Here is a 19173-nt window from a genome sequence, read left to right on the forward strand (position 1 = left end):
AGATAACCCCTCCCCCTTTACCTCCAGTATAGCCAGATGAATCCCTCAATCCCACCTCCCCCCCCTTCAGTATATGTAGTTAGCTCGCCTTCACACCGCAGCAGCCATCAGTGTCACTCATTTCTCTGCTTATCTCCAGTGCAGAAGCTTCCTCTTCCTTTCCATCTCCAGTGCTGCCCAAGTTCAGGGCCGGCCTTAGGTTTTACAGCGCCCTGAGCGAAGCCAGATTATGGTGCCCCCCCCTCATCCTACACACACACACACACACACACACACACACACACACACACACACGGAATAGGTAATATTGGGATGGACAGACAGACAAATATATATACATTGAGAGAGAGAGAGAGACACACAGATATAGGGATGGATGGAGGGAGGGAGGGGGGGAGAGAGAGAGACATACAGAGAGAGAGAGAGAGAGACATACAGAGAGAGAGAGACAGACATACAGAGAGAGAGACAGACATACAGAGAGAGAGAGAGAGACATACAGAGAGAGAGAGAGAGAGAGAGAGAGAGAGAGAGAGAGAGCATGAGGAAAGAGAGTGAGAGAGGAGGAGGAGAGAGAGAGAGAGAGGAGGAGGAGGAAAGAGAGAGAGAGAGAGAGAGGAGGAGGAGGAAAGAGAGAGAGACACAGAGAGAGGAGGAGGAAAGAGAGAGAGACAGAGAGAGGAGAGAGAGAGAGACAGAGAGAGGAAGGAGACAGAGACAGAGAGAGGAGAGAGACAGAGACAGAGAGAGGAAGGAGACAGAGACAGAGAGAGGAGAGAGACAGAGACAGAGAGAGGAGAGAGACAGAGACAGAGAGAGGAGAGAGACAGAGACAGAGAGAGGAGAGAGACAGAGACAGAGAGAGGAGAGAGACAGAGAGAGGAGAGAGACAGAGACAGAGAGAGGAGGAAAGAGAGACAGAGGGGAGGAAAGAGAGACAGAGGGGAGGAAAGAGAGACAGAGGGGAGGAAAGAGAGACAGAGGGGAGGAAAGAGAGACAGAGGGGAGGAAAGAGAGAGGAGAGATAGAGACAGAGGGGAGGAAAGAGAGACAGAGGGGAGGAAAGAGAGACAGAGGGGAGGAAAGAGAGACAGAGGGGAGGAAAGAGACACAGAGGGGAGGAAAGAGACACAGAGGGGAGGAAAGAGACAGAGGGGAGGAAAGAGACAGAGGGGAGGAAAGAGACAGAGGGGAGGAAAGAGACAGAGGGGAGGAAAGAGAGACAGAGGGGAGGAAAGAGAGACAGAGGGGAGGAAAGAGAGACAGAGGGGAGGAAAGAGAGACAGAGACGAGGAAAGAGAGACGAGAGATAGAGACAGAGGGGAGGAGAGAGAGACAGAGGGGAGGAGAGACAGAGGGGAGGAAAGAGAGACAGAGGGGAGGAAAGAGAGACAGAGGGGAGAAAAGAGAGACAGAGGGGAGGAAAGAGAGAGACAGAGAGAGAGGAGGGAGAGACAGAGGAGAGAGAGAGACAGAGAGAGGAGAGAGAGACAGAGAGAGGAGAGAGAGAGAGGAGAGAGAGACAGAGAGAGGAGGGAGAGACAGAGAGAGGAGGGAGAGACAGAGAGAGGAGGGAGACAGAGAGGAGGAAGAGACAGAGAGAGGAGGGAGAGACAGAGAGAGGAGGGAGAGACAGAGAGAGGAGGGAGAGACAGAGAGGAGGAAAGAGAGAGGATGAGAGAGACAGACAGATATAGGGAAGGAGGGATAGGAGGGAGAAAGAGAGAGAGAGAAAAACATGGGGGGGGGGGGGGGGGGGTGAGAGAGAGGGATGGATGGATAGATAGATAGATAGATAGATAGATAGATAGATAGACAGGATATAGGAATAGATAATCTAGGGACATATATGAGAGAGAGAGACAGAGCTATAGGGATGGATGTATGTTTGGGGAGAGAGACAGACAGATAAAGATGGATGGATGGATGGATGGGAGGAGTAGAGAGAGAGACAGATATATAGGGATGGATGGATGCATGGGGAGATAGAGAGACAGACAGATATAGGGATGGATGGATGGATGGTAGGAGTAGAGAGAGGGAGAAGAGAGACAGAGAGAGAGAGAGATAGAGAGAGAGAGTGAGTGAGTGAGTGTGTGTGTGTGTGCTGCACAAAGTCCGGTCCATTAAGGCTGCATCTTGATCTATGTAGAGCCCCCTGAGTGACTGACCTGCCTCTCTGCTGTCCCCCTTGCTTGCAGTTTGCTGGCACTCTGTGGGAGCTGGGCGATGTGCTCCTGTCACACAGACCTGTGGGCTGCAACAAGTTCCCCTCTGTGGTGGCTCCCTCCATCCCCAGCACTCAGACTGCCAGCCATGTAGTTCAGTGGTGGGTGGTCCAGCAGCATTGATGGCAGAGCGAGGGAAGCCGCTGTATACTTCAAATACAGGAAGTGCTCATTCAGGAAAGCACTTCCTGTATTTGAGATACACAGCGCCACCACTGGGCTCCCTCTGTCATCACAGCTGCCGATTCACCCACAGCTGAACAGGGCTGACAGTGAGTGCCGGAGATCGGAGGGAGCCGCGAGTGAGGGGAATAGAAACCCCTGCACATGCGCCCCTTGGAGGCCGGCGCCCTGTGCGACCGCTCCGGTCGCACAGGTCAAAGGCCGGCCGTGCCCAAGTTCATAGCTGCTGGCCACAATCCAAACGTGCACAGAGAGCAAGGTGGCTGCTGCACAGGTGGCTAGCAGTTTAGACTGCTGTTTTGGTGCCCTTGCTCCTGTGGTGCCCTAGGCCATGACCTAGGAGGCCTTGGCCTAAATCCAGCCCTGGTGTCAGCAATGCTCAAACTGAGGCTGATTTACGATGCTGAAGGATTGAAAATTGTGATCTTTCAGCCTTAGTACATGGCTCCACCTACAAATAAACACTTTACCAACCATTAGTAACTTTTTAATCAACCATGGACATTGGGTGGCAAGAAGGGTATGCCACAGAGAAGGGAGTACTTACCCACACCATTTTCAGCATTAGGTTGGTACCTAGTAAAGGAAGCAACTCAACTCCAGCCAACCAAACAGCCACACAACCTAGGTGGGCCCGTACCTATTCACGCAATAGCTTACACAAAAACACTGGAAAAAGTTGAATGAAGTAAGACATACATGCCTGGTTTTTAAAGCAGTTTATTGAAATCCATCATTTTAACGCATGCTGTTTGTTATCCCAGATTAATCAGTTTCTTCACCTACTTGGATAACTGCCACTGATATGATTATGGCTGCTGCATTAGCCAGCAATCGATACAAAATCAAGACAATGTATTTACTATTTAAAATCTCAAATGTTTATTTTTAATTGCAATACTAGAATAAAAAAAAAAAACAGACTAGCTTCACCACCAGCTTTATTAACTCCTTTAATATGGTCATGCAGGTTGGGTTGTCAGGAAAGTAGAGCCAGTAAAATGGTAATTTATGACCCCACTCCATTATCGATAAAGGGTTGAAAGTAAAAAAAAAAAAAAACACACGCCTTAAAAAAAAAAAAAAGAAAAAAAATCCACATTAGAGGGAAAAAGTATTTTATCAAATTCAGCATTATGGAATACTCAGATTGCTCATGGTGACCCAGAATCGCTTGGAAAATATAACGGGCTTATAGACACCAGACAGCCCTCTTACCAAAACAGCTATTTTAAATAAAAATTTCTCTTTTTAAAAAATAACATTCAGTTTTATAATCTTTTTCAATTTCATATTTTCTTCTTTGTTTTTCTGTTCTTCGTCTGTATGTCACCTTGCTTAATTGCAGAATGCCACCCACTTTTAGTTTACTTCAATCTACTTTTAACTCTTTTTAATAAATAGGTAAGGGGTTAGAAATAGTCCTTTTGACCTATTTACTTAGGTTGGCATGACTAATAGGTCGCCATATACCACTTAATAGCCCCATTACTATTATTGCAACCAAGAGATTGCTTTTATTATGACTTATCAAAGTCTACACAATACACAATGTTTTGGTCAGATGACTTCTAGTAACCACTACCGGTATATCTTTATATGCGAAAAAATCATACCACCACCAATTAGGGGTGAGCACATTTTTAAAGAAGCAGTGCTAGCCGTACATAAAAAGGAAAAGTATAGTTACTAAAAGTATCTTAAAATAATGTCCTCAATTAAACCACTCATTGCAAGTGTATTTAACCTGTGTATCCAGTTACTTTGCCTTTGCAGCAAATCTGGGGATCAGTCCATTCTTGTAGACCAGAGAAGATCTAGAGTTGTGTGTTGTCACTTAAACAAATATTTACACATTGAGGAGTCAAATTTGACACCATCCCACACCTTCAAAATCACCATCATATAATTCCATAAACAAGGCGTGTGGTCGGCGAGGTATTATGATGTCTGACAAGAAATAGGACAACATGCATGAATGTACATGATTCCTTCTTTATTTCATTGGAGACAATCATGGTTTTGATGAGCAATGTGGGAGTCCGCATTGCGGAAATGGCATCCTCCCTTGTGATCGTAGGCACAGCAGCCATACTAAGTCGACAGACTGTAGGTGTTGCTCAGGAGAATAGTACAGATTTTACTTGTGAATTTAGTAACTTGATAGAGTTTAGCTTTCTAAGGAAAGGCAAACTGTCACTGATGAAGGACCAGTCTCCTACTGACAACTTTCTATTACAAATTGAGCTGCTCTTGATATGTTGCCTGCTTATAGGGATGAAAGGAAACACTGGATTCCCCGGAAATGTTGGTCTCATTGGAGAAACTGGAGATAAGGGAAGCCCTGGTCTCCCAGGTTTGAAAGGGTCACCCAGCCCATTTCCAGGTACTTCTCACTTACATTATGATATTTGGTTAGACAATTTATTGTTGATCTGTTGGCTAAATAACATTATTTTTGCATTTGTTTAGGATTTCCAGGACTAACTGGTTTTAAAGGTGAAAGAGGTCATAAGGGGTATCAAGGGGATACTGGATTTCCTGCCTTTCGGCCAGGAATTGATGGAGAGCCAGGAGAGCGTGGACCACCAGGACCTGCTGGTTTACCGGGCTATCCAGGTAATGTGTAATCATTACAATACAGCACCATGAGTCTCATTTAAAACATATAATGGGTTATGAGTTTAGTTGTGGGCTGCAGTTAAATCCCTGTACAGTTGATAGTTTTCCTTAATCCTTGCCTTGGGCAAAAATCTAGCATTAATGCAGCTGTCCCATGTCGTGACAGATCTCTATGTCACAAACAAACATTATTGTCTGCCCCTAACTGTCCCCTTCCTCTTTCCATAGAAATGGACAGGCTGTCTGGCAGCTCCCAAGCAGCTTGTCTGTACAATGATTGCTTAGAAACCTGACCTTCAGCACAATCACTAATGACCATTCCAGCCAGGCAGCAGTTATGAGTGTTTGTACAGGCATTAGTCTCAAGAAGTTCTTTCTTTTTCTGTTTTCCTCTTTGTGCTCCCTTAAATCTGTACAAGCCATCTTATTTTAGAATAGATAATACTTTATCACAGAAGACAAAAAAAGACTATGACAGTGAAGCTAAGTTCTACACTAGTTAGTTTTGTGTTTAACTTACAGCAGCTCTGTGTGTCTTATTATATTTCAAGGTGGACGAATTGGAAGAAAAGGCACCAAAGGATCTCCTGGACAAAATGGATCCAATGGATATCCTGGTTTTGCTGGATCAAAAGGAATAAAAGGTGATTTTGTTTTCTCATTCTATTATCGTTTCATGATAAATGCATTTATCTTATGAAATGATAGTACAGTCACTCTGAGAGTATATTTATTTTATAGTCTGGTTTCAGGTATGTAACTATAGGGGATGCAACCCCTTCAGCCGCAGGGGGGCCTGGGGCCCCTCTGGGGCCCGCCTAGGGCCGTTGGGGGGCAGAAGCGCCATGTGTGGGGGGAGCGCTGCCGTCAGCCCGATTGTTGGACCCCCCAGGTGCCTCGCCCGTTCATTCCCCGCAACCCGCAGCGCACCTTAGCCTGCGGGAGTCTTCCGGGAGGCAGAGCAGGGCTGCGGGAAGTTGGCATCCGAAGCCCTGCACTGGAGACTATTTTTGCCTCCAGTACAGGGCTTTGGGCGCCATCTTCCCGTAGCCCTGCTCTCTGCCTGTCAGTGTGGGAGATTTGCTGCAGGAGGATCATCGGGGAGCTGCACGCCAAAGGCCGGCCGGAAGAGGAGACTTCTGCCAGGTGAGTGAATTATTTTTTTTTTTGCTTGTGGATTATTTTTGGGTGAAATGCTGCCCACTTTACGATTATTTTCTGGTGAAATGCTGACCACTTTACAATTCATTTCTGGTGAATAGATTTGGCCCAAACGGTTCGCATGCAAACTTATTTGCGCGAACTTCGGTGGTTATGGCGGTCCAACCCACCCCCTATACTACATCATTAGGGTCAACTTTGACCCTTTACATCACAGTCAGCAGGCACAGGGTAGCCACAGTCAGCAGGCACAGGGTAGCCAATCAGGCTACATTCCCTCCTGGAGCTCCCCCCCTACTTATAAAACACAGGCAGCATCAGCCATTTCACTCACTTGTGTGGCTGCAGTAATTAGAGAAGGGAGAGAACCTTGCTGCTGCTGACATAGGGAAAGCTTAGTTAGGCTCTTGTGTTAGGCTTGTTAGCTTACTCCTTCTTGCTGATCTTATTGTTAAAAAGCACTCCTCATCTCACAGCTCTAGCTTTGAGAGCTAATGTTGTTCTTGTGATCTAATTTTTTTTTCTTGTGTGTGTGTCCCACAGACACTTGTGTTGCATATACAGCCTTGGTAATTCCTACTGTGCCACTGCCAGGCCCAGCACATTCAGTGACTACTTGTGTGTGTGGCAGGCAGCTGCACATTTGTAATACCAATCACTGCATACCCACCTGTTCTTGTTCAGTGCACCTACCTACCTACATGACCGCACGCAGTGTCACTGCACCTGTTCACGGTACCTGTGTGTGTGTGTGTGTGTGTGTGTGTGTGTGTGTGTGTGTGTGTGTCAGGTGCACATTTGTAATACCAATCACTGCATACCCACCTGTTGTTCAGTGCACCTACCTACCTATGTGGCTGCACACAGTGTCACTGCACCTGTTCACAGTACCTGTGTGTGTGACAGCTCCAAATTTGTAATACCAGTCATTGCATAATTTAATTCGATCAGCTGGACAGTCACTGTTGTTCTGTCATTGAGCTACCTCAGCCCGGCGACCATATGGGCTTGAAAACCGCCATGGCCTGCACTCTCGCCATGGTGCACACCAGTCCAGCACGGCCGTCACTACACAAACAGCTGTGTGCAGCAGTGATGCTCAAATACCCCTTTTCAAAATTCGAGTTAGGTCGAATTCGAATAGTAAATTATTCGAGGTCAGTCGAATATTCGAGTCGAATAATTTTTACTATTCGATTCGACCTCGGATTTCGAGCTCACTATTCGAGTCGGTATTCGAGCTCATTATTCGAGCTGACTATTCGAAATGGCCTTAAATAGCTTCCAACACTTGTTTTGAGGGTGAATGATGCAAGAAACCTCTTTTTTCCAAGTAACAACAGCAAGTGATTATGTGGGGATGTTCCTTTAAAAAAAAAAAAGTTGAAAAGAGAAGTTGTGTCCAGAAATTTGTTCAGTACTGTATATACTTCTTCTTCTTCTTCTTCTTTATCTTCTATATCTTCTTCTTCTTCTTCTTCTATATCTTCTTCTTCTATATCTTCTTCTTCTATATCTTCTTCTATATCTTCTTCTTCTTTTATATTGTCTTCTTCATCATCATCTTCTTCATCTTCTTTTTCTTCATCTTCTTCATCTTCTTCTTCATCTTCTTCATCTTCTTCTTCATCTTCTTCATCTTCTTCTTCATCTTCTTCATCTTCTTCTTCTTCATCTTCTTCATCTTCTTCATCTTCTTCATCTTCTTCTTCTTCTTCGTCTTCTTCTTCTTCATCTTCTTCATCTTCTTCTTCATCTTCTTCATCTTCTTCTTCATCTTCTTCATCTTCTTCATCTTCATCTTCTTCTTCTTCATCTTCTTCTTCTTCTTCATCATCTTCTTCTTTATCATCTTCTTCATCTTCATCTTCTTCATCTTCTTCTTCTTCATCATCTTCATCTTCTTCTTCTTCTTCATCTTCTTCTTCTTCATCTTCTTCTTCTTCATCTTCTTCATCTTCTTCATCTTCATCTTCTTCATCTTCTTCATCTTCATCTTCTTCTCCTTGTTCTTCTTCTTCTTCTTCTTCTTCTTCTTCTTCTTCATCTTCTTCTTCTTCATCTTCTTCATCTTCTTCTATATCGTCTTCTTCTTCACTTATTTCTCTTTTCAAATTTTTTTTTTAAAGAAATGCAGCTATTTTTGAGCGTAACAAATAGCTGGTGGCGCACGCATGTTGGAAGCGCCATTGTATGTGCTCCCTGGCAGTGGAAACACACAGACAGCAGGAGGTAAATTCAGCAGCAGGAGGAGGAGGATGAGTGTGTGGCAGCAGGCAGTCAATGAGGCAGGCAGCGTGACATAATAGCCCTGGTACCTAGCGGTGATACCAGGGCTGTAAATAAACACAGCAGGAAGGAGGTCCCAGACAGCGGTCGTACAGCCCACATTGTGTCCAATACACAACTGGGACAACACAGTTTTCAACCCGGGCACCTCAGAAAAATTAAACCTTTTTTTTTTTTTTTGGTTTTTTTTGTTTTGTTTTTACAACAAATTACACAGATATAGCTATTTTTTGACGTAATAGCTGGTGGCAGAGTGGCAGCAGAAGGTAAATCTGTGTACCCTGGCAGTGGGAAACACAGACAGACAGCAGCAGCAGCAGGAGGAATGGAGGAGTAATTATGTGTGCAGCTATTGTTTGACGTAATAGCTGGTGGCAGACTGGCAGCAGAAGGTAATTCTGTGTACCCTGGCAGTGGGAAACACAGACAGACAGCAGCAGCAGGAGGAATGGAGGAGTAGTGTGAGTGTGGCAGCAGGCAGGCAGCGTGACATAATAGCCCTGGTACCTAGCGGTGATACCAGGCCGTAAATGAACACAACAGGAGGTCCCAGACAGCGGTCGTGCAGCCCACATCGTGTCCAATACACAACTGGGACAACACAGTTTTCAACCCGGGCACCTCAGAAAAATTAAACCTTTTTTTTTTTTGGTTTTGTAGTTTTGGTTTTACAACCAATTACACAGATATAGCTATTTTTTGACGTAATAGCTGGTGGCAGAGTGGCAGCAGAAGGTAAATCTGTGTACCCTGTGTGGGGTGCTACCCACACTCAGGGGGTCTTGAGTGCAGAAATAGGAATACTTCCAGCAGGTTCACGTGCAAGCAGGCCAATGCCTGTGCTTTATTAGCTAGTTGCTCAGCAAAGAAAATAAACAAACCCAAAATAAATCCTAGCCGTCTGGCTCCTAAACACCTCACTAGGTAATGCTAACTAGTCTAAACAAAAACAGTCTCTTTTTTAGCAACAGGAAACAAATGCAGAGCAACTTACATTAGCTGTAATTTCTCATCAGCACACAGCAGGCCAAGGGCTCCTTTCCTCTCAGTCTTCAGTGTCAGACTGAATCCAGAGCCCCACCCAATCTCAGACCTGCTAAACTAAATAACTCACCTGTGTAACAACACAGGCTGAAAACATCCCGGAATGGACCGGATGGCCAGGGAACCCACCCTGCTCTTCCCTGGCCAACTCCAGGACCCTAACTGGATTTCCTTTTTCCACATAACTTGCAGATAAAAGAAAATCTACACTTTCCTGGAGTTTTTTTAGAAAATACAGCGCTGGAGTCTGGGTGAAATATAAACCCCCTCCCAGACCCTTTCTGTAAAGCACTGTGACACCTTGTCACATATCCCCCCCCCTCTGTTCGAGCCTGTGGGGTCGGACACTGTTCCCAACCATACAATATGTTCGAGACAGAGCGTCAGCATTGGCTTGTAGTTTTCCTGCTCTGTGTTCAACTGAAAAACTAAAGTCTTGTAGGGACAAAAACCAGCGAGTTACCCGTGCATTATTGTTCTTGGCTTGAGACATCCAAGTTAGGGGGGAATGATCTGTCACCAACCGAAACTGTCGGCCAAGCAAATAATACCGCAAAGCCTCCAGTGCCCACTTAATGGCAAGGCACTCTCGTTCCACGATACTATAGTTACGCTCAGCTGGGGACAGTTTCCTACTCAGATATATAACGGGGTGCTCTTCCCCATGCACTGCTTGTGACAGAACAGCCCCTAAACCCACATCAGAGGCATCCGTCTGAACCACAAATTCTTTTTTAAAGTCGGGTGCAATCAAAACTGGCTCACTGCATAGGATCAACTTAAGTTTGCTGAACGCGAGGTCTGCACCCTTATTCCAGGCGATTCCCCCTGAGCTTTTCCCCTTGGTTAGATCTGTAAGTGGAGCAGCCACAGTGGCAAAATCTGGGATAAACCTTTGGTAGTACCCAACCATACCCAAGAACGTTCTGACCTGTTTCTTGGTGTGAGGTTGGGGCCATTCTTTAATCGCTTGCACCTTCTGGGCTTGTGGTTTAATGAGACCTTTCCCAATAATGTAGCCCAAATACCGGGCTTCCTCAAGGCCTATGGCACATTTCTTTGGGTTAGCTGTTAACCCAGCTTGTCGGATTGAATTTACCACTGCTTGAACCTTGGGTAAGTGACTCTCCCAGTCCTGGCTAAATATAACCACATCATCTAAGTAAGCTGATGCAAATTGTTGGTGTGGTCTGAGGACTTCATCCATTAACCTTTGGAATGTGGCTGGGGCCCCATGCAACCCAAACGGCATTCTAACATATTGAAACAGGCCCTGTGGGGTGACAAATGCCGTCTTTTCTCTAGCTGCTGGTGTAAGCGGAATCTGCCAGTAACCCCTGGTTAAATCTAGAGTAGTAATGTATCTTGCCGGGCCCAACCTCTCAATGAGTTCATCCACCCGTGGCATGGGGTACGCATCGAACTTCGAGACGTCATTTAGTTTCCGAAAATCGTTGCAAAACCGTAACGATCCATCAGGTTTCGGCACTAACACGATGGGGCTGCTCCACTCACTATGGGACCTTTCAACGACACCTAAGTCCAACATTCGTTGCACCTCCTCAGCCACTGCCTGTCTGCGGGCCTCCGGTATCCTATATGGTTTCAACCGGATGCACTTTTGAGGGTCCGTGACAATGTCATGTTCAATGACATGGGTACAACCAGGTTTATCCGAGAACACATCAGAATTCCTAAGGAGGAACTCCCTTACTTCCTGAGCTTGGGGACCCGTCAAAGCTTCAGATACTTTTACATCAGGGATTCCTCCCTGCTGTGGGATGCTGAGCAACTCAGCCGCCATAGCAACTGGTGGCTCCTTCCAAGCTTTTAACAGATTTACATGATAAATCTGTTCCTTTTTTCGCTTATTGGGCTGGTAGACCTTGTAATTTACATCATTAACTCTTTCTACAATTTCATAGGGCCCCTGCCATTTTGCTAGAAACTTACTTTCTGCAGTGGGCACAAGAACCAATACCCGATCCCCTGGGTGAAAAACCCGAAGTCGGGCATCCTGATTATAAACGCGGCTTTGAGCCTCCTGAGCCTGTCTCATATGTTCTCTCACGATTGGCATCACTGCTGAAATGCGATCCTGCATCTGTAGGACATGCTCCACCACAGACCGATGGGGAGAGGGCTCTTCCTCCCAGGACTCTTTAGCTATATCCAAGAGTCCCCGAGGATGTCGCCCATACAAGAGCTCGAATGGGGAAAAACCAGTGGAAGACTGGGGTACCTCGCGCACAGCAAACAACAAGTAAGGTAACAGACAGTCCCAATCCTTCCCATCTGCTTCGACCACCCTTTTCAGCATCCCTTTGAGAGTTTTGTTAAAGCGTTCAACCAAACCATCAGTCTGAGGGTGGTAGACTGATGTCCTTAGTTGCTTTATCCCAAGTAGCTTGCACAAATCTCTCATTACTTTCGACATGAAAGGTGTCCCCTGATCTGTTAAGATCTCCTTGGGGATACCAGTTCTGGCGAACATATGAACTAGTTCCCTAGCAATTAGCTTCGCTGAGGTGTTTCGCAGAGGTACAGCTTCAGGATATCTGGTGGCATAGTCTAAAACCACTAGGATGTATTGATGTCCCCGTGCCGATCTTACCAGGGGTCCTACCAAATCCATGGCAATTCTTTCAAAGGGTACCTCTATAATGGGCAGAGGCACCAAAGGACCCCGGTAATGAGGGGCAGGGGACGTCAATTGACATTCTGGGCAAGACTCACAATAGCGCCTAACCTCTGCAAACACCCCAGGCCAAAAAAACCTCCTCAGAATTCTTTGTTGAGTTTTTTCTGTAGCAAGGTGACCCCCTAGTGGATTCTTATGGGCCAGATCCAGTACCACTCTGCGGTGTGACTGAGGTACGACCAGTTGCTCAACAACCTCCCCATTTAAATTATCTACCCGGTACAGAAGGTCATGGTTAACTGCAAAGTGGGGAAAAACTCTCTCAAGATGCCCAGACTGTGTTTTCTCATCAATCACAGTCACATTCTCCCAGGCTCTAGCTAAGGTAGGGTCCTGTAACTGGGCAGTGCCAAACTGGTCTCGGGAGCATTCCAAATCTGGCAGGTTAACGTCTTCCTGTGTCACCAGAGTCTCCCCTGATGTTTCTGCAAACACCTCTAAAGGGAAATCATCAGGCTCCGGGGGAGCTACTTTTGGAGTTGGGACTTCATCCCTCACATAGTCAAACTCTGCTTTTGAGTCTCCTTCTAGGAAAACACCTGTGCTGGCAGAGTCCAGAGACTTAGCTTCCCACAACTTCCAGAACAGTGGGAAATCACGTCCCAGGATAACACTGTAAGCTAGAGCCTCAGATACAGCCACAATATGAAAGGCAGACCCGACATGGGTCTCAAACTCCACTATGGCTGTTGGGTAGGTCTTCACATCCCCATGGATGCATTGAACTGTAACCTGCTGTCCCAGGATCTGGTTTGTGTCCATCAATTTGGCATCTATCAGCGTGACCAGACTCCCAGAATCCAGCAGCGCCTGTACTGCCTTGCCTCCAACTTTAACAGCAGCCATATGTGTGCCTGTGGTAGAGAGAAATGCTGGGCGAGCAAAGAATGACACTCGCCGAGCTGTGTCACATTCCATGGGCTCAGCAGTGGAAGGGCAGTTGGCGGCTATATGCCCAGGCTGTCGGCAGCGCCAGCAGGTAGGTAGTCCGGACGAGCTTGGGGCTGTAGCAGCTGCGGAACCCCCTCTTTCAGGCTGCAGTCGACCACTCCGGAACCCCCGAGCTCCAGCATACCTGTCTGTTGCCCCGGGCAGCCTCTTCTTTGGCCCTTGACTTTCTGACTGTCTGTCTCCTGCAAGATACCCTTCTGCAGCTAGATATCGTTCGATCATCTCAACCATTTGATCTGCAGTCTGTGGATCTGCGTGGCTGACCCATTTTCTCAAGGTGTGTGGTAGTGCTGTGAGAAAACGATCCATGGTCACACGCTCGACAATCTGTGGTGCTGTCAGGGTTTCTGGTTGTAGCCATTTTCGTACCAGGTGGCAGAGGTCATGCATTTGAGACCTGGGAGACGTGTCAGTTTGATACGACCACCGATGAACTCGCTGAGCCCTTACTGCTACAGTAACGCCCAGTCAGCAAAGAATCTCCTTCTTTAATTTATCGTAATCATGTGCACTTTCAGGAGTCAAGTCAAAATACGCCTTCTGTGACTCTCCAGTTAGAAATGGAGCAACCAGGCCTGCCCACTGAGTTTTGGGCCAATCCTCCCGCAGAGCTGTGCGTTCAAACGTATGGAGAAAGGCCTCTACATCGTCATGAGGGGTCATTTTCTGCAGGAAATGGCTTGCTCGTACAATCCCTGGGGTAACACCTCCGGATAGATTTTCCTGACTTCTTTGAGACAACTGCTGCAGAACTTCTTTCAAAGTTTTTCGGTCCTGCTCCGCTGCCTCAGCTAGTGCGGCTGTTGCTTCAGCATATACTTGTCTGTCCCTTTCAGCCGCTTGTGACTGGGCTAGCCTGTCCCTCTCGGCTGCATCCGACAGAGCTGAAATCTGTGCACTGAGAAGGCGGACTGTCTCCAGATGAGCTTCCTGGTGCCTGACATTCGCATCTTGGAGTGCCTGCTGCTGTCTGTCACTGGCTTCTTGAAGCCGAGAATTTGTCTCTCGCTGCACATTGTTGGCTTCCTGCTGTGCTGCACTCAGTTGTGCTAAACGCAACACAAGATCCTCCATTTCAGGTGCATATAATTTGCATGCTTTTTTTTTTTTTTTTTTTACTGTCTTTACACCACGCTTCTGCAGTGATATTTGTTGCACACTGTAGCGGATCCTAGTGCCCGCATCCTCCACCAATTGTGGGGTGCTACCCACACTCAGGGGGTCTTGAGTGCAGAAATAGGAATACTTCCAGCAGGTTCAAGTGCAAGCAGGCCAATGCCTGTGCTTTATTAGCTAGTTGCTCAGCAAAGAAAATAAACAAACCCAAAATAAATCCTAGCCGTCTGGCTCCTAAACACCTCACTAGGTAATGCTAACTAGTCTAAACAAAAACAGTCTCTTTTTTAGCAACAGGAAACAAATGCAGAGCAACTTACATTAGCTGTAATTTCTCATCAGCACACAGCAGGCCAAGGGCTCCTTTCCTCTCAGTCTTCAGTGTCAGACTGAATCCAGAGCCCCACCCAATCTCAGACCTGCTAAACTAAATAACTCACCTGTGTAACAACACAGGCTGAAAACATCCCGGAATGGACCGGATGGCCAGGGAACCCACCCTGCTCTTCCCTGGCCAACTCCAGGACCCTAACTGGATTTCCTTTTTCCACATAACTTGCAGATAAAAGAAAATCTACACTTTCCTGGAGTTTTTTTTAGAAAATACAGCGCTGGAGTCTGGGTGAAATATAAACCCCCTCCCAGACCCTTTCTGTAAAGCACTGTGACACCTTGTCACACCTGGCGTTGGGAAACACAGACAGACAGACAGCAGCAGCAGCAGGAGGAATGGAGGAGTAATTATGTGTGCAGCTATTGTTTGACGTAATAGCTGGTGGCAGACTGGCAGCAGAAGCTAATTCTGTGTACCCTGGCAGTGGGAAACACAGACAGACAGCAGCATCAGCAGGAGGAATGGAGGAGTAGTGTGAGTGTGGCAGCAGGTAGGCAGCGTGACATAATAGCCCTGGTACCTAGCGGTGATACCAGGCCGTAAATGAACACAACAGGAGGTCCCAGACAGCGCCCACATCGTGTCCAATACACAACTGGGACAACACAGTTTTCAACCCGGGCACCTCAGAAAAATTAAACCTTTTTTTTTTTTTTTGGTTTTGTAGTTTTGGTTTTACAACCAATTACACAGATATAGCTATTTTTTGACGTAAAAGCTGGTGGCAGAGTGGCAGCAGAAGGTAAATCTGTGTACCCTGGCGTTGGGAAACACAGACAGACAGACAGCAGCAGCAGCAGGAGGAATGGAGGAGTAATTATGTGTGCAGCTATTGTTTGACGTAATAGCTGGTGGCAGACTGGCAGCAGAAGCTAATTCTGTGTACCCTGGCAGTGGGAAACACAGACAGACAGCAGGAGGAATGGAGGAGTAGTGTGAGTGTGGCAGCAGGCAGGCAGCGTGACATAATAGCCCTGGTACCTAGCGGTGATACCAGGCCGTAAATGAACACAACAGGAGGTCCCAGACAGCGGTCGTGCAGCCCACATCGTGTCCAATACACAACTGGGACAACACAGTTTTCAACCCGGGCACCTCAGAAAAATTAAACCTTTTTTTTTTTTTTTAATGGTTTTTTGGTTTTGTTTGTAAAACAAATTACACAGATATATAGCTATTGTTTGACGTAATAGCTGGTGGCAGAGTGGCAGCAGAAGGTAAATCTGTGTACCCTGGCAGTGGGAAACACAGACAGACAGCAGAAGGGCAGTACACAGCAGCCCGCTGTAGGTGTAAAATGTGTGGCTGCAGGCGACGTAATAGTCAAAGTGAACCAGGCTGGCTTAGTGAGCAGGAGCCAGGAGGTGGTAAAGGGTGGTAAGGCACATTAACGATGGTTCTTAGCCAGTTCATGTCCCCCTCTCGCCGACAACAGGGGCCAGGAACTCGCCTTCCACCCACGCCTGGTTCATCTTGAGAAACGTCAGTCTGTCCACAGACTTGTGAGACAGACGTGAGCGTTTCTCGGTGACCACACCACCAGCTGCACTGAAGCAGCGCTCGGACAGCACGCTGGAAGGGGGGCAGGACAGCACTTCCAGGGCGTACTGCGCCAGCTCGCTCCAGATCTCCAGGCGCTTGACCCAATACTCCATGGGATCAACAGGGGCATCGCTGTCAAGCCCGCTGTAGGACCCCATGTAGTCAGCCACCATGCGGGTCAGGCTCTGGCTGTGACCGGTGGAGGATGCTGCTGCATGCACCTCCTCTCTAGTCACTGCTGCCGGAGCCTCTACAGTCCTGTAGAGCTCGTGGCTGAGAGACAGCAGGTCTGTGGGGCGCTTGCTGCTGGATGCAGGCACCTGCTGCTGCCTCTGTGCTGGCTGCTGGACAGTGGGGGTGGAAGGCTGGGGGAAGGCTTCCTCCAAGCGCTCAACAAGGGCCTGCTGCAAGCTCCTTATTTGTTGCGCTGGGTCTCCTCCTGCAGGCGGCAGGAACTGGCTCAACTTCCCCTTGAGGCGTGGGTCCAACATCATGCTGATCCAGATGTCCTCCCTCTGCTTCATCTGGATCACCCTGGGGTCTCTGCGCAGGCACGTCAGCATGTGCGCTGCCATTGGGAAGAGGCGGGCCACGTCTGCTGGCACATCGACGGCAGTGCTGCTGTCCTCATCCTCCTCCTCTGCCTCGTCAGCCTCATCCTCTCTCCACCCCCGCACCAACTCAGCTGCACTGTGCTGCTCCCCCTCATCAGCAGCAAGGTCAGGGACCTCCACCAAGTCCTCCTCCTCCTCCCCCTCAGAGGTGGACTGTGCAGCTGCTTGCCGCTCCTGCTGGTCCAAGGCTGCCGCTCCCTGTTCCAGCAAAGCATCGAGGGCCCTGTTCAGCAGACAAACCAGGGGCACCCACTCGCAGACCATAGCATGGTCCCTGCTCACCATGTTAGTGGCCTGCAGAAGGGGAGCCAGCACTAAGCACACCTGCTGCATGTGCCTCCAGTCATCATCGGGGACGATGGACGGGATGTTGCTGGTCTTGTCCCTTCTCTGAGCGGCGGAAACAGTGGCCAGGGCAAGGTACTGGTTGACAGCGTGCTTCTGTTCAACCAGACGCTCCAACATCGCCAGGGTGGAGTTCCAGCGAGTCGGAACGTCAAGGATCAGCCGATGGCGTGGCAGATCCAGCTCCTTTTGCACGTCTTCCAGGCTCGCACAGGCTGCAGCTGAGCACCGGAAGTGACGCACAACGTTCCTTCCCATCCCCTGGTAGGTGCGCAAGAACTTCTGCACTACCAGGTTCAGCACGTGGGCAAGACAGGGGATGTGGGTCAGGTTTCCCCTGTCTATTGCGGCAACCAGATTGGCCCCATTGTCGGCCATCACCTCTTCGACTCTGAGGCCTCTGGGGGTCAGCCAAATCCTCTCCTGCTCCTGGAGTTTGGCCAACACATGGGTTGCCGTCAGCTTGGTCTTCCCAAGGCTGACCAAGTGCAGCAGCGCTTGGCAGTGGCGGGCCTTCACGCTGCTGCTGAGGCGGGGGGTTTGGCCAGGTGTGCCGGAGGATGGCAGAGGATCGGAGGAACCTGCTGCAGTTCCCCTGACCCTGCGGGGTGGCACCACCCATTGTGTTGCTGCTGCTGCTGTGCCCGCTGCTGCTCTCCCATCCTCACCCCCTTCCACCAAGCTGACCCAGTGGACAGTGAAGGACAGGTAGCGGCCTGTCCCGAAGCGGCTGCTCCAGGAGTCCATGGTGACGTGGACCCTTTCACCAACCGCGTGCTCCAGCCCTCGCTCCACATTGGCCATCACAAAGCGGTGCAGTGCAGGAATGGCCTTGCGGGAGAAAAAGTGTCTGCTGGGGAACTGCCAGTCTGGGGCTGTGCAAGCAAGCAGCGCACGAATGTCGCTCCCCTCCTGCACGAGCGTGTACGGCAGGAGTTGGGAGCACATGGCCCGTGCCAGCAAGCCGTTCAGCTGCCGCACGCGACGGCTGCTGGGAGGCAGAGCCCTAACCACCCCCTGGAAGGACTCGCTCAAAAGGCTCTGGCGTGGCCTTTTGCTGGCACGGGAATCAGCAGACACAGCGGAGGAGGCCACTGAGGACTGGCTGCCAGAACAGGCCTCAGTGTCGGCGGCAGGAGTTGCAGAGGGGGGAGGAGCAGTGCGTTTCCGCACTCCTGCTGGTGCTGCTGGAGGAGCAGGAGGGCGGGTGGCTGCTGTTGCTGCTGCTGCTGAAGGCTGTGCAGTGATGGGTGTGGTGCCACTGCCAGCACCAGATGCCTTCAGCCTCTGGAACTCCTCATGCTGGTGGAAATGTTTCGCAGCAAGGTGGTTGATGAGCGAGCTGGTGCTGAACTTTAAGGGGTCTGCACCTCTGCTCAACTTCCGCTGACAGTGGTTGCAAGTGGCGTACTTGCTGTACACAGTGGGCATGGTGAAATATCGCCAGATTGGTGACAGAAACATCCCCCTACGGCATGGAAGCGCTGCAGGGGTGGTGGTGGTGGTGAGGGTGGAGGCCTCGGATGCAGAGCTGATGGCGGGCTGCTCATCCTCCGTCATGAGTTGCACCACAGTGTCTGCATGCTTTTCCTCAATGGGACGTTTCCGACCCGGCTGGAGGAAAATCGGAGCAGGTGCTACACGCTGCTGCTGCTGTGTCTCTGCAGCGTGATTTGCACATGCTCCTGCTGGGCGGCACCCAAGGCGTCCACGGCCAGTGGCTATGGGAGGAATGTTAGCCACTGACGCTGCTGCTGCTGCTGCTGCGAAACTGTGCATGGTGGCGCGGCCGCGGCCTGCCACAATGCTGCTCCCTCTCCTCCTGATTCCCTTGCTGCCCTTCCCCTTGCCCAAACCGCGCTGGCTGCCACTTCCAGACATCTTCGATGTTTTGGGCGTATAGACAAAAGTTTTTTAAAAGGGCGGGTGAAAAGTGGGGTACTTTAATGGAGTGGGTTGGTGGGTGAGGTGACTGAGTGAGTG

General features: G+C 48.9%; 1 protein-coding gene across 4 annotated transcripts in view; it reads left to right on the forward strand.

Moving 5' to 3' along the window:
* Positions 1-19173, forward strand: part of COL4A2 (collagen type IV alpha 2 chain) — a 284103-nt gene that overhangs the window by 179310 nt on the left and 85620 nt on the right. For all 4 annotated transcript variants that reach the window (XM_068268036.1, XM_068268037.1, XM_068268038.1 and 1 more), the window contains 3 exons: positions 4687-4797; positions 4884-5030; positions 5585-5677. In XM_068268036.1, the coding sequence (XP_068124137.1) occupies positions 4687-4797; positions 4884-5030; positions 5585-5677 (351 nt within the window). The remainder of the gene's footprint in view (positions 1-4686; positions 4798-4883; positions 5031-5584; positions 5678-19173) is intronic.

The sequence above is a fragment of the Hyperolius riggenbachi genome, chromosome 2 (assembly GCF_040937935.1).
Source record: "Hyperolius riggenbachi isolate aHypRig1 chromosome 2, aHypRig1.pri, whole genome shotgun sequence".
Taxonomy (NCBI): domain Eukaryota; kingdom Metazoa; phylum Chordata; class Amphibia; order Anura; family Hyperoliidae; genus Hyperolius; species Hyperolius riggenbachi.